The following is a 10,978-nucleotide window of genomic DNA, read 5'->3' as shown; positions in this document are numbered from 1 at the left end:
TTATCCTTTTTCTCCCCCAATACCCAGCATGTTTCACTGTGTCACACTCCTGCTCCCTGGTTGGAGGAGTTGGGGCTGGTGGGAAGTCCTCCTCTTGGTGCACCTCTCCCAAGCCCTTTGATGTGGCTAAAGCAGGTCCTGCCTGCCTTTCTCCCATGACCTCCAGGTCCCACACCATCCACAGTGAGAGTCCACGATGTGATTGGGTCTTGGCCAACTTTGGGTCCATCACTGACACCTCTTGCTGGCTCTTGTCCCTGCATCCTAGCACTGAGGGGCACTGCAAAGGCCAAGAAGCCCTTGGGAGGAGAAGAACTGAATGTGCAGTGGATCAGGGCTGCCTGGGGCAGGGGCCAGGGAGCTCGTGGCAGCAGCCTGGGGGTCTGGGTCTGTCAGCCCCAGAGAGAAGGTAAATACCACCTGGAGACCTACCTGTACAAGGTGGAGGCTGCTCTCTTCAGCCCTTTAGGTCTGTTTGGTTTAGGTTCCCCTGCCATGTTGATATCTGCAAGGAATGGACACACAGCTGTGACACAAGTAACAAGACACAGGACAAGAGGAAATGGTCCCAGGTTGCCCAGGGGAGGTTTAGATTGGTTATTAGGAACAACTTCTTCCCCCAAAGGGTTGTCAGGTCCTGGCCCGGGCTGCCCAGGGCACGTGCTGGAGTCGTTCACTGAGGGGTTCCTGCAAGGACCAGCTCTTCTATGATCCATAAGAGGGACTTGCAAGAGCCTGGAGAGATGCTGGGGCATAAATGAAGTCCTTCCCCAACATGCCTGCTCAGACCAGGCAGGCACAGCTCCTGTCTCACACCCAGGACTACCATGCTGCCCCCTTTCTCCAGCAGTAGTGCCAATCCTCCATCCAGGAGTGGCTCTGGATCCAGAGAGGGATGCTGGCCTGTGGAATGACCCCCTGGCTGGTGCTGTGGACAGGTCACCCTGCACTGTCACCAAGCTGCTCCCCTGAGCAGGCTGGGGCACCTTGTCCCTGCACCAGGCTCTGCCTCCAGCCACTGTCACCCCCCTGCAGGTGGTGACTCCCTGTGGGCTCTTGGGGAGCACCCCAAGGGCAGTTTCTCCTCCTGCAGCTCCTCCATGGGACAGGGTGGCTGCTCTCTGGCAGAGCAGCTGCCCCTCCTGCTTGGGAATGGGAACGTTGGCATCCCCCCCAAACCCTGCCATGTACCCTCCTGAGCCCACCCTCCTCTCCAAGCTCCTACATGACCACCACCTCCTCTTCTTTAGGAGGGAATCTCTACCTTGCTTTGTGCAAAAACCTTTACTAATCACATTGTTCTGCTCTTCCTCTGCTGGATTTTCCTGAAAGGGAAGTGTCCCTGTGTTTACACTTCCCAGGACAGCAAAGGAAGGCTCAGCTCTTCTGACAGGAAGACAGGCAGCTGAAAGGGACCTGAATTTGCACCTCCTCACAGCTACAGGGCAGCCCTTTGGTCTTGTTGGCAGCTCAGAGCTCTGGGACCAGCACTGAGAAGAGAGTAAGAGCTTCCAACTGTAGTAAAACTTCCATCTCTCTTCAGCTCAGTGGGCTCCCCAGTTCAAGAGGGACAGGGACAGACTAGAGAGAGTCCAACAGAGGCTACAAGGATGATGAAGGGACTGGAACATCTGTCTGATGAGGAAAGGCTGAGAGACCTGGGGGTCTTCAGTCTGGAGAGGAGAAGACTGAGAGGGGATGAAGGGACTGGGGCTGTTTAGTCTTGAGAAGACTAAGAGGGGACCTGATTAATGTCCACAGATATCTGCAAGGGGGTGTCAAGAATGGGCCAGTCTCTGTTCAGTGGTGCCTGTGACAGGATGAGGGGAAATGGCACCAAGTGACAACACAGGAAGTTCCACCTCAACATGAGGAGAAACTTCTTTGCTGTGAGAATGACAGAGCCCTGGGACAGGCTGCCCAGAGAGGCTGTGGAGGCTCCTTCTCTGGGGACTTTCAAGACCCACCTGGACATGTTCCTGTGGGACCTGCCCTGGGGGATCCTGCTCTGGCAGGGAGTTGGACTTGATGAGCTCCAGAGGTCCCTTCCAACCCCTGACATGATGTAATCCTATGATTCTAAGTGTTGTCCCTCTCTTAGCTGCATCTCCCCTACCTGCCTGGAGCACCCAACAAGCTCCTTTGCTCCCCAAGGCCCTCTGCCCCTGCCTATGACCTTGGCACACCTGGGTGATGCTGGGCTGGAACCATCCCTGCCACACTGAGCTGGGCCCCCATCTAAAGCTCCACTCTCTGGACCACGACAGAAGTGAAAAGAAGTTTCTGGTACTTGAATAAACCAGGATGGAGCAGCAGGGCCTTACAGAGGCAGCATGCAACTTCTTATTTCAGCCTGCTGAGGCAGAAGCAAGGTGGGAAGGGGCTGCAATCACTCTCCTGGGTGCCCAATGATCACTGCCTGCAGGAGGCTTGGAAATAACAATTTTTCATTTCAAAGATTTGTCTCCAGGCCCAATTCTCAGCTCCGTGCCAGTGACAAGAGCTCCCCAGCAGGTGACACTTCAGGGCAATCTGCAGACCAAGGATGCAGCTGGGAGCTGCTGGGTGGTTTGGTTTGTTAGCTCTTATCACACAGCAGTGCAGGTAAGAGACTGATGTGTCCAGGGGAGAAGGTCTCTCATTTCACATCAGCTGCTAAAGTTAGTCTGAGCTGGTCTGAGTTAGACTGTCACCCCTCCTGACAGGCAAAGGGTGAGGCTGGTCCAGAAAGGGAACCAGGCAATGTCTTTACCCACCTTTCTTCTTCCCCACCAGATCAAGGACCTGGGATGACTCAGAAGTGTGTTTTAGCTTCTACAACCACAGTTTGTACAGTGAGGTTTTGGGCCACAGTTGGGACTAAAATGGCCGTGAGCAGCCTCAGTTCTGAGCCCACCCCAGGGGACCTGGGAGCCTGCAGCCCCCACCTGAGCTGAGCTGAAGTGCTGGTCTCCAGCTGTGTCACAGCTGTGCCTGCCCATGGACCCTGCTGCTGATCCTGACTTCCCAGCCTGGCACCAGACCTGCCTTGTCACCATGGACCTGCCAGTGGAGACAGGCTCTTCTCAGTAGTTCCCAGTGTCAGGATGAGGGGCAATGGGCACAAGCTGGAACATGGGACGTTCCATTTAAGGATGAGGAAAAACTTCCCTACACTGAGGATGACAGAGCCCTGGGCCAGGCTGCCCAGGGAGGCTGTGGAGTCTCCTTCTCTGGGGACTTTCAAGACCCACCTGGACATGTTCCTGTGGGACCTGCCCTGGGGGATCCTGCTCTGGCAGGGGTTGGACTTGATGAGCTCCATCTCTGGAGATATTCCAAACCCACCTGGATGCAGCCCTGTGTGAAGTGCTCCAGGTGATCCTACTTCAGTGGGAGAGCTGGACTAGATGGTCTCTAGAGGTCCCTTCCAACTCCAGCAACTCTGACCTGCTCGGTCATCACCGGGTTGTATCTAACCTGCTGAGCATCACTGAACCTGACCCCAAGCTCTGTGTTCAAGTTCCACCTTGGACTGGCCATCCCCTAAGGCCCAAGCAATCCACGTTGCACCTGGACACCCGAAGTGGCTGCAGAAGACACTCACCCAGGGTCTGGCCAGCGAGCACTCGCCCGTTCTCACCCAGCACGGCCGCCCGCGCGTGCCGCTCGTTGGAGTACTGCACAAAGGCATAGCCCTTGTGCACTGAGCAGCCCACCACCCGGCCATACTTGGAGAAGATGGTCTCCACGTCTGACTTCTTGACCACGGCTGTGTTGAGATTGCCAATGAAGACTCTGGAGTTGATGGACTTGGGGTCATTCTTGTTCGTGATGTTGCTCGTCTGCACCTTCAGTGACATCTTGAACACCTGAATGAAGAAAGTCAGGATGAGAGTCTTAAAAAGAGGGGTGGGGGGATAAATCTCCCAGCTCCAAGAATCCCTGTGTGCTGGGAAGGCAACTGTCACAGCCTGGAGAAAACTCTGGAAGGCAATGAATCAGGCTGGCACTCTGCGTGCAAGTGGGTTGCTTAGAGAGGACAAAGAAAATGTAAATAACTTTTACATCTAAGTAAAAGCTTTAGTGCTGTCATAAGAAAGCTTCTTATGGAATCATTTGGTTGGAAAACACCTTGAACATCATCGAGTCCCACTGTCAACCCAACCCTACCAAGTCCAGTGTTACACCACGTCCCTCAGCACAGTTTGCAAACAGCTCCAGGGATGGTGGTTCAACCACCTCCTTGAGCAGCCTGTGCCAGGGCCTGACAACTCTTTCTGGGAAAAAATTTCTTCTAACATCCAATCTAAACCTCTCCTGGCACAACTTGAGGCCATTTTCCCTTGTTCTGTCCCTTGTTCCTGGGGAGCAGAGCCCGACCCCCCTGGCTCCAACCTCCTCTCAGGCAGTTCAGAGCCAGCAGGTCTCCCCTCACCTCCTTGTCTCCAGGCTGGACACCCCCAGCTCCCTCAGCTGCTCCTCATCACACTTGTGCTCCAGCCCCTTCCCCAGCTCCACTGCCCTTCTCTGGACACGCTCCAGCCCCTCCATGTCCTTCCTGTCCTGAGGGGCCCAAAACATTCACCTCTCTATATTAATGACAATCCAAAGAACTGCTCTTTTCAAAGCAGTGAACCTTCATTGCCTTTGCTCATGTCCACCCACCCAGGATTTCCCCACCCAGTCCAGCTCCCACCACACTCAAGAACAGCCCCAGGGATCCCCATGCACAGCTGGAAGAGGCCTCGAGTTTTCTGGCTGCACTTGAGGAGCTGTAAGTGCTGGAGCAGCCCCGGGGCTCCCTCCAGACCCTGCCCTGCCTGCGCATATCCAGGCTGGGCTCGGAGCTGGATTTTGTGCGAACAGGAGGTGTCACTGTCCGCTCGGGAATCGCTCAAACCACCAGCAGATCCACTGGAAGCCGCTCCAACCCGCCCCTTCCCAGAGCTGCGAGGCAGGACCCTCCAGGTGTCTTGCCTGGGATGTTTCCTGGGCAGCCCCTGGGAACGGGCTGCACCTCCTGAGGGGTAAGGAGCAAGGGACAGAGCTGGAGGCTGTGATGTCTGGAGACTGTGATGTCTGGAGACTGTGATGTCTGTCTGGCTGCCCCCCAGGCTGCCCACTCACATTTCTGCAGCAAAAACCACAGCTGCCCAAAGACTGGATTTTCACCTCCCAGCAGCAGGGGGGATGGAGGCTCTGGGGTTGCTGGTGTGTGCCCCACACTGTGTGTGGTGCTGACCCGGGGTCAGGCAGCTCAGGGCTCTGCAAGGGGTTTTATGGTGCCCTTTCAGGTGCTGCTCCTCCCCGGCCCCTTCCAGCAGCATCCACAGGTACTCCCAGCACCCAGGGCAACACCACCAGAGTGTCTTCAACTCCAGGTGGTCACTGAGCCTGCAACAGGAGACACGGGGCCATGGTGTCCCCTCCCTGGGGTCCCCAGTGCCTGCCCTGGCACTGGGCAAAGCTAAAGCACCACCAGGTTTTGGCTCTGTGGGCTCAAAGGCCAAGTTTGTCTCAGCAAGTTGGTCCAAGGTGGGGGCAGTGGCAGCTGCTCAGCTTGGTGGGTGCTGCTCCTGTGGTCCCTGGTCCTCAAGTCCTGGCAGGCTCTGCTTGCCCACAGCTCAGCCTGCCCCAGGCCCTGACACCCAGCCCTAAAACACCCCGTCAGTGTTCCTGGCACTGCTCCCCAGGCAGGGACAGCCTGGGGAAAAGCCACAACATTTCCTGGTCTGCTTTTTGGGGCCTGCACCCCAGCTTTCAAAAAACCAAAGTCCTCCCTTTTCCTTGTCTTCTCCTGCACAGACTCCTTGCGGGACATGAACTCTCGGTTGCTTCTGTCTCCTCTCAAACCAGTTAGGGGGTATAAAGGCATCACATCCATCTCCCCCCTCTGCCAGGTGAGCCCCATTTTTGCTCCTCAGGTGACAGGAGCTGCCACCCCTTGGGATACCCAGCAGGGGCTGCTCTGCCCACAGTCCTGCCTGGCCTGAGGGTACTTCCACCCATACAGACAAGCCCCAAGATCCAGGTGATGGGGCTTCTCCTGCCACTGGCTCTGTGTCTCCAAGAGTTGAAACTTCAGTCCAGCACAGAGATAAGGAGACAGCAGAGGAGACTCACCCCACAGGCAGGTGGACACGGAGATTTGGAACCCCCACTGCAACCCCTGGGCTCTGCAGACACAAGCTGCAGTGAGCAGACCTCAGCCTCCTCAGTTCTGAGAGCCCCAGGGGCTGGACACTTGATTCCATTCATCATCCAAAGAGCCCTGGAGATTCCTGCAAGGCTGATCCTTTCCATGGAGCAGGGGGAGGACACAAGGGCACAGTAGATCTCATCCAGCTCTAACCCCTGGGACTCCCTTAACCTGCCACTGAGGCTGGAAAGAGCTCCCTGCTAAATCCAACCCCAAAATAGTTCAGCCTTGCCTGAGTCTGGCTGGTTTTATTTTCCCTTTCACCTTTACAGATTGAAATGTTGGGTTTATTACTTGAAAAACAATTCCTGGCAGACAGAGTTTTCCTAAAAAACACTGGAAAAAAATAACCAAAGGACAGGATTTTTAAAAGCATCAAAGTGGATTGAATTCTCACATCTTTGGCAAGTGCTGCCCAACCTCTTCAGGTGGCTCCAAGTTCCAGCCTATATAATAAATAACACTTGGGTAATGCCACCTGCTTTAACATATACTTGCTGTGCAGTCTGGAAAGGGTTCACAAAGGAAAATGTCCCCATTCCTGGAGAAAAAGTGGAGAAACAGAGGAAAAGCCAAGGCTGTTTTCAGCTGTTTGGCCACTTTGGGTGCTCAGCTTGAGCCTCAAGGACTCATTTAGCAGAAATTCTGCCTACCTGCACAAAGCCTGGCTGGAGATGGCTCCAGGATGGTCAGTCCCCAGGCATCTCCATCCAACCAGGATCAGCTGTGAGGGACCTTCAGGGAGCCTGGTCACCCGTTGGGCACCTGTGGCCAGGTGGCCCTGGATGTTCCTGCTACCTAAGGACACATCCAGCCTGTTGTGAACCCCTGGCTCTCCCTGCCCTGGGGTTTCAGTGAAGTTGCACAACAAATGTGTGGATTTACACTCCTGGGGCTCCCAGTTCCTAGTGCCTGTGTGTTTTGGTCCTCAGCAAATCTGCCCTGGCACCTCTTCCATCCACACTAGGCCACGTCACAGGGACATCCTTGGCCCTGCTAAGCTGCAGGGGGAAAAAGATGGATGATGCAGGACACTGCAGGGCTGCAAAGGACATGTGCCTGTGGCTGACGAGCAGTGGGCTGGGGCCACCAGATGGCAAACTCAAGGTCAGGCAAGGTGATGGACAGGCCACTGGGAAAGACCTGGGAGGAAGCCAACGAGGACCCAATGACTCTGCTGCTCTCCCAGTGCCATCTGCCCACTGACAGCTGTCCCCAGGCAGGGAGCAGGGCTTTGGCAGGGAGCAGTGTCCAAGGCTGGGGAGCTGGGACTCCAGCACAGCATTGCTCTGAGGTTTTGGGCACCACCGGTGATGTTCTCCACTTAACACTGGCCTGCACAGCTCTCATTTTGCAGCTTATAAACCACTCAGCACTCAGTGTTCAAAGCCCTGCAAACCTGGAATCCCCTCAAGAGAACTGTCTCCCTTGGCCTCTCTGTCCCCTGCACTTAGGGTAACACTCATTTCACATCACTTATTGGCCCCCTGCTGTGACAACTGGAAAAGGACATTTAATTTATTTGCACATAAATATGTGATGATCATGCAGTGCAATATAGAGACCTCATAGTGACCTTCCAGTGCCTGAAGGGGCTTCAGAGAAGCTGGGGAGGGGCTTGGGACAAGGGCAGGGAGGGAGAGGACAAGGGGGGATGGTTTTAAGCTGAAAGAAGAGAGATTCAGTTTAGAGATCAGGTGTAAATTCTTTGCTGTGAGGGTGGTGAGAGCCTGGCCCAGGCTGCCCAGGGAAGCTGTGGCTGCCCCATCCCTGGCAGTGTTGAAGGGCAGGTTGGATGGGGCTTGGAGCAGCCTGGGCTGGTGGGAGGTGTCCCTGCCCATGCAGGGGTGGGACTGGATGATCTTTAGGCTCCCTTCTAGCTTAAACCAGTCTGGGATTCTATGAACACTCCATCCTCCACCTCACTGCACTGCAGCAGAGCACTTTGCCCAGATTAATCTCAGCACAGCATCAGCCACATTGTTTGGTGCCCCCTTGTGAAACACCACAGCTCACCAGTGCAGTGCTGGGAAGTACAGGGTCTTCTCCAGCCATCACCCCTATGACACAGCACATAGAAACCCGTGGCCATGAGTCAGAGCAGAGTATCTCCGCAATACATCTGGTTAGAAAAATAACGACGGCACAGACACCTATTATCAATAAATATAAATTAATTTTCTATTATTGGTTAATATCCTAATACCTACTGGTGACTTCAGCAGATGCATTTTCACAGCTATTACTTCACCTTTCCTCCTCCTGCCCACAACAGTAACAAGATAGACTTGAGTTGGCAAAGAGAACAAGACACAATGCACCTGGTAAGAACACTTGGGCACAGGTAAATGTCCTTCATCTGTAGGACCCCAGAGAACACCAAGGGCAGATTAGTTTGCAAATCCTTGTTTTCTGGAAGGGAAACTGAGGCCCAGACAGGAGAGGTTGTAGGTGAAGAGGTGTGAGTCACTGACCTCACCAGAGCTCATGATAATGACACCTCCCACTCACAAACACCCACAGAAACATACAGAGGGTTATAGAGACTCAAGGATGAGATTGTCAGAAGTTCCTTCATGCCTCCCTGTGTGTCCCATCTCCCTCTGCAAAAGGAGAGACCCTGCAGGCTCTCCAGAGGACAGCAGGTGAGCCACATCACGGTGACCCCAGAAGCACATCAGCTGCACCTTGGCTGCAGCACCCCAGGGCTCTCCCACCACCCTCTGACCATCATCCCTGCAACCCGACCCTACCCCAGATCCCAGGACCACAGCTCTCCATGGATTTTTTTTTGTCCTGCCAGGCACAGCATGAGGAAACCTGTTTGCTACCTCCAGGCTGAGAGTAAAACACAAGATGGGTTTACCCAAGCTTTGCACCCCAAAAAGTCAGGGAGGTGATGAGGGGGGCTCAGAGGTCCCACGGAGCTCCCACGCTTGAGCAGACGTTGCACCTGTCTGGTCTGGATGCTGCAATACTTGGAGGTGCCCAAAACAAAGCCAAACCCCCACCAACACTTCTCCTCTCTTCCTGGGACAGCAGGTCTGGAAACAACATCCCAGTCCCTGCCACAAACATCCAGGAATCCTTTAAAAATATTGACATTCAATCTGGTAACAGCCCAAGGCCAGAGCTGCTCTCCTCGATAAGCTATTTTTCCTCCCTGCTTTAAGTGCCTTGTTTCACAGATTAGCTGTTTAATTGAGAGCCAGGTGCCTGGAGACCCTGGGGGGCTCAGTCTTAGTGACGAACTGTCAAAGAAGAAGCAGGCAAAGAAAAACCACCCAGCCCCACCACTCCCTCCTGCAGCAAACTCTTCTATTTCACCATGACAGCAACACCCAGCCAGGCTGTTCTCCTCTTATCACACTTGCTCACAAAAGGGAAGATGTTGGTTTTCATCCTGTCCCCCATCTCTGCCCAGTAACAGGTTTTCCCAACCTGGTGGCTTTCCCCTGGGAGCCAGATGCCAGCTGAAGACCTTGTGTGGGGAGCTCTGGCACGGGGAGAAGGGCCAAAACCTGCCAGGTTTGGGGAAAATGTGGTGTTTGGCTGAAAAAAGCAGCAGCAAACCTGTGTCTTCCCAGCACATGTGGTGGATGTTTGGGGGCCTACAGGAAAGCTGGGGAGGGACTGTTTAGAAGGGTGTGTAGTGATAGGATGAGGGGCAATGGCCTTAAACCAGAGCAGGGTGGATTTGGATAAGACATTATGAAGTTCTTCACTATGAGGCTGGTGAAGCACTGGAGCAGGTTGCCCAGAGGTGCTGGAGGCTCCATCCCTGGAGACATTCAAGGTGAGGCTTGATGGGGCTCTGAGCAACCTGATCTAATTAAAAAGGTCCCTGCTCACTGCAGGGGCTGGACTGGGTGACCTTGAGAGGTCCCTTCCAACCCCACACATTCTATGATTCCATCTTACAGCCCAGGGTGCACCTGCCATGCTCTGGTGAGAGTGGGGAGCCCTGCTCCCCCTCTGGGGGAAGCTGAACCACACAGCTTGGTTCAGCACTTCTTCAACCACATTCTTGCATAGGACAAAACCCAATTCTGCACCACCTCACTGGCTTTTGGAGGTTGCCCCCCCTGCTTCCATCCCAAACCTTGAAGGTCTGTCCATCTCTCTTGCCACTTCCTGGACGCTTCGGGAGGCCCAGGGCAGTTAACGTGCCCTGGCACATGTGGATGGGCTAAGCATCTCACTCCAGGCAGCCACCAGCCCACACACCTGGTTCTGAGGCATTTCTGACTAAAACAAGTCCTTTTAGATGAAAAAAAACCAACCCCCAAACAACCAGTTTTAAAAAGAAACCAGACCAAGGGACCCCACAGGTTGCACTGACAGAAATGCACATTTAGAAACAGGGTCCCTGCTACCCCTGGTGGAAATCATTCCTCCCAGAGCTCTGAGTAATTTGCCAACCAGTTCCCAAACACCAGAGCCAAGCTCCAAAGCATTTATTTAATAACCAGCACAAACCCTGCAATCTTTTTAATAACTTCTGGGTCCCCAGCAGGTCCCGCACACGAACCCCGGGGGGCTCAGCCCTGCAGAGCCCCTGTTTGCTGGGGTTTGCTTCAAGGAATGGAATAAACTGGAGGGAAACTGGCGTCACAGGCCTGACTTGATGATCTTAAAGGTCTTTTCCAGCCTTGGTGATTCGGTGATTCTGTGAAAACAGTCCTGGGGTTTTCTGGGGAAATCAGCTTTGATTCTCCACAAGGTGATTGAAAAGGGTCCGTAGAGTTATTAAAATAAGGGGGAGACAAAGATGTCACCATGATTACATTAATTCTG

General features: G+C 54.1%; 1 protein-coding gene across 1 annotated transcript in view; it reads right to left on the bottom strand.

Annotated features, from left to right (window-relative positions):
- Positions 1-3,842, bottom strand: part of RALY (RALY heterogeneous nuclear ribonucleoprotein) — a 22,923-nt gene extending 19,081 nt beyond the window's left edge. Inside the window, exons 1-2 of the mRNA XM_010007730.1 lie at positions 3,587-3,842; positions 433-505 (exon numbers count right to left, since the gene is read on the bottom strand). Of these exons, the coding sequence (XP_010006032.1) occupies positions 433-505; positions 3,587-3,842 (329 nt within the window). The remainder of the gene's footprint in view (positions 1-432; positions 506-3,586) is intronic.
- Positions 3,843-10,978: the final 7,136 nt, after the last annotated feature.

Source organism: Chaetura pelagica, unplaced genomic scaffold, assembly GCF_000747805.2.
Source record: "Chaetura pelagica isolate M959 unplaced genomic scaffold, ChaPel_1.0 scaffold550, whole genome shotgun sequence".
Taxonomy (NCBI): Eukaryota; Metazoa; Chordata; class Aves; order Apodiformes; family Apodidae; genus Chaetura; species Chaetura pelagica.
This window is presented reverse-complemented; position numbering and strand designations above follow the sequence as displayed.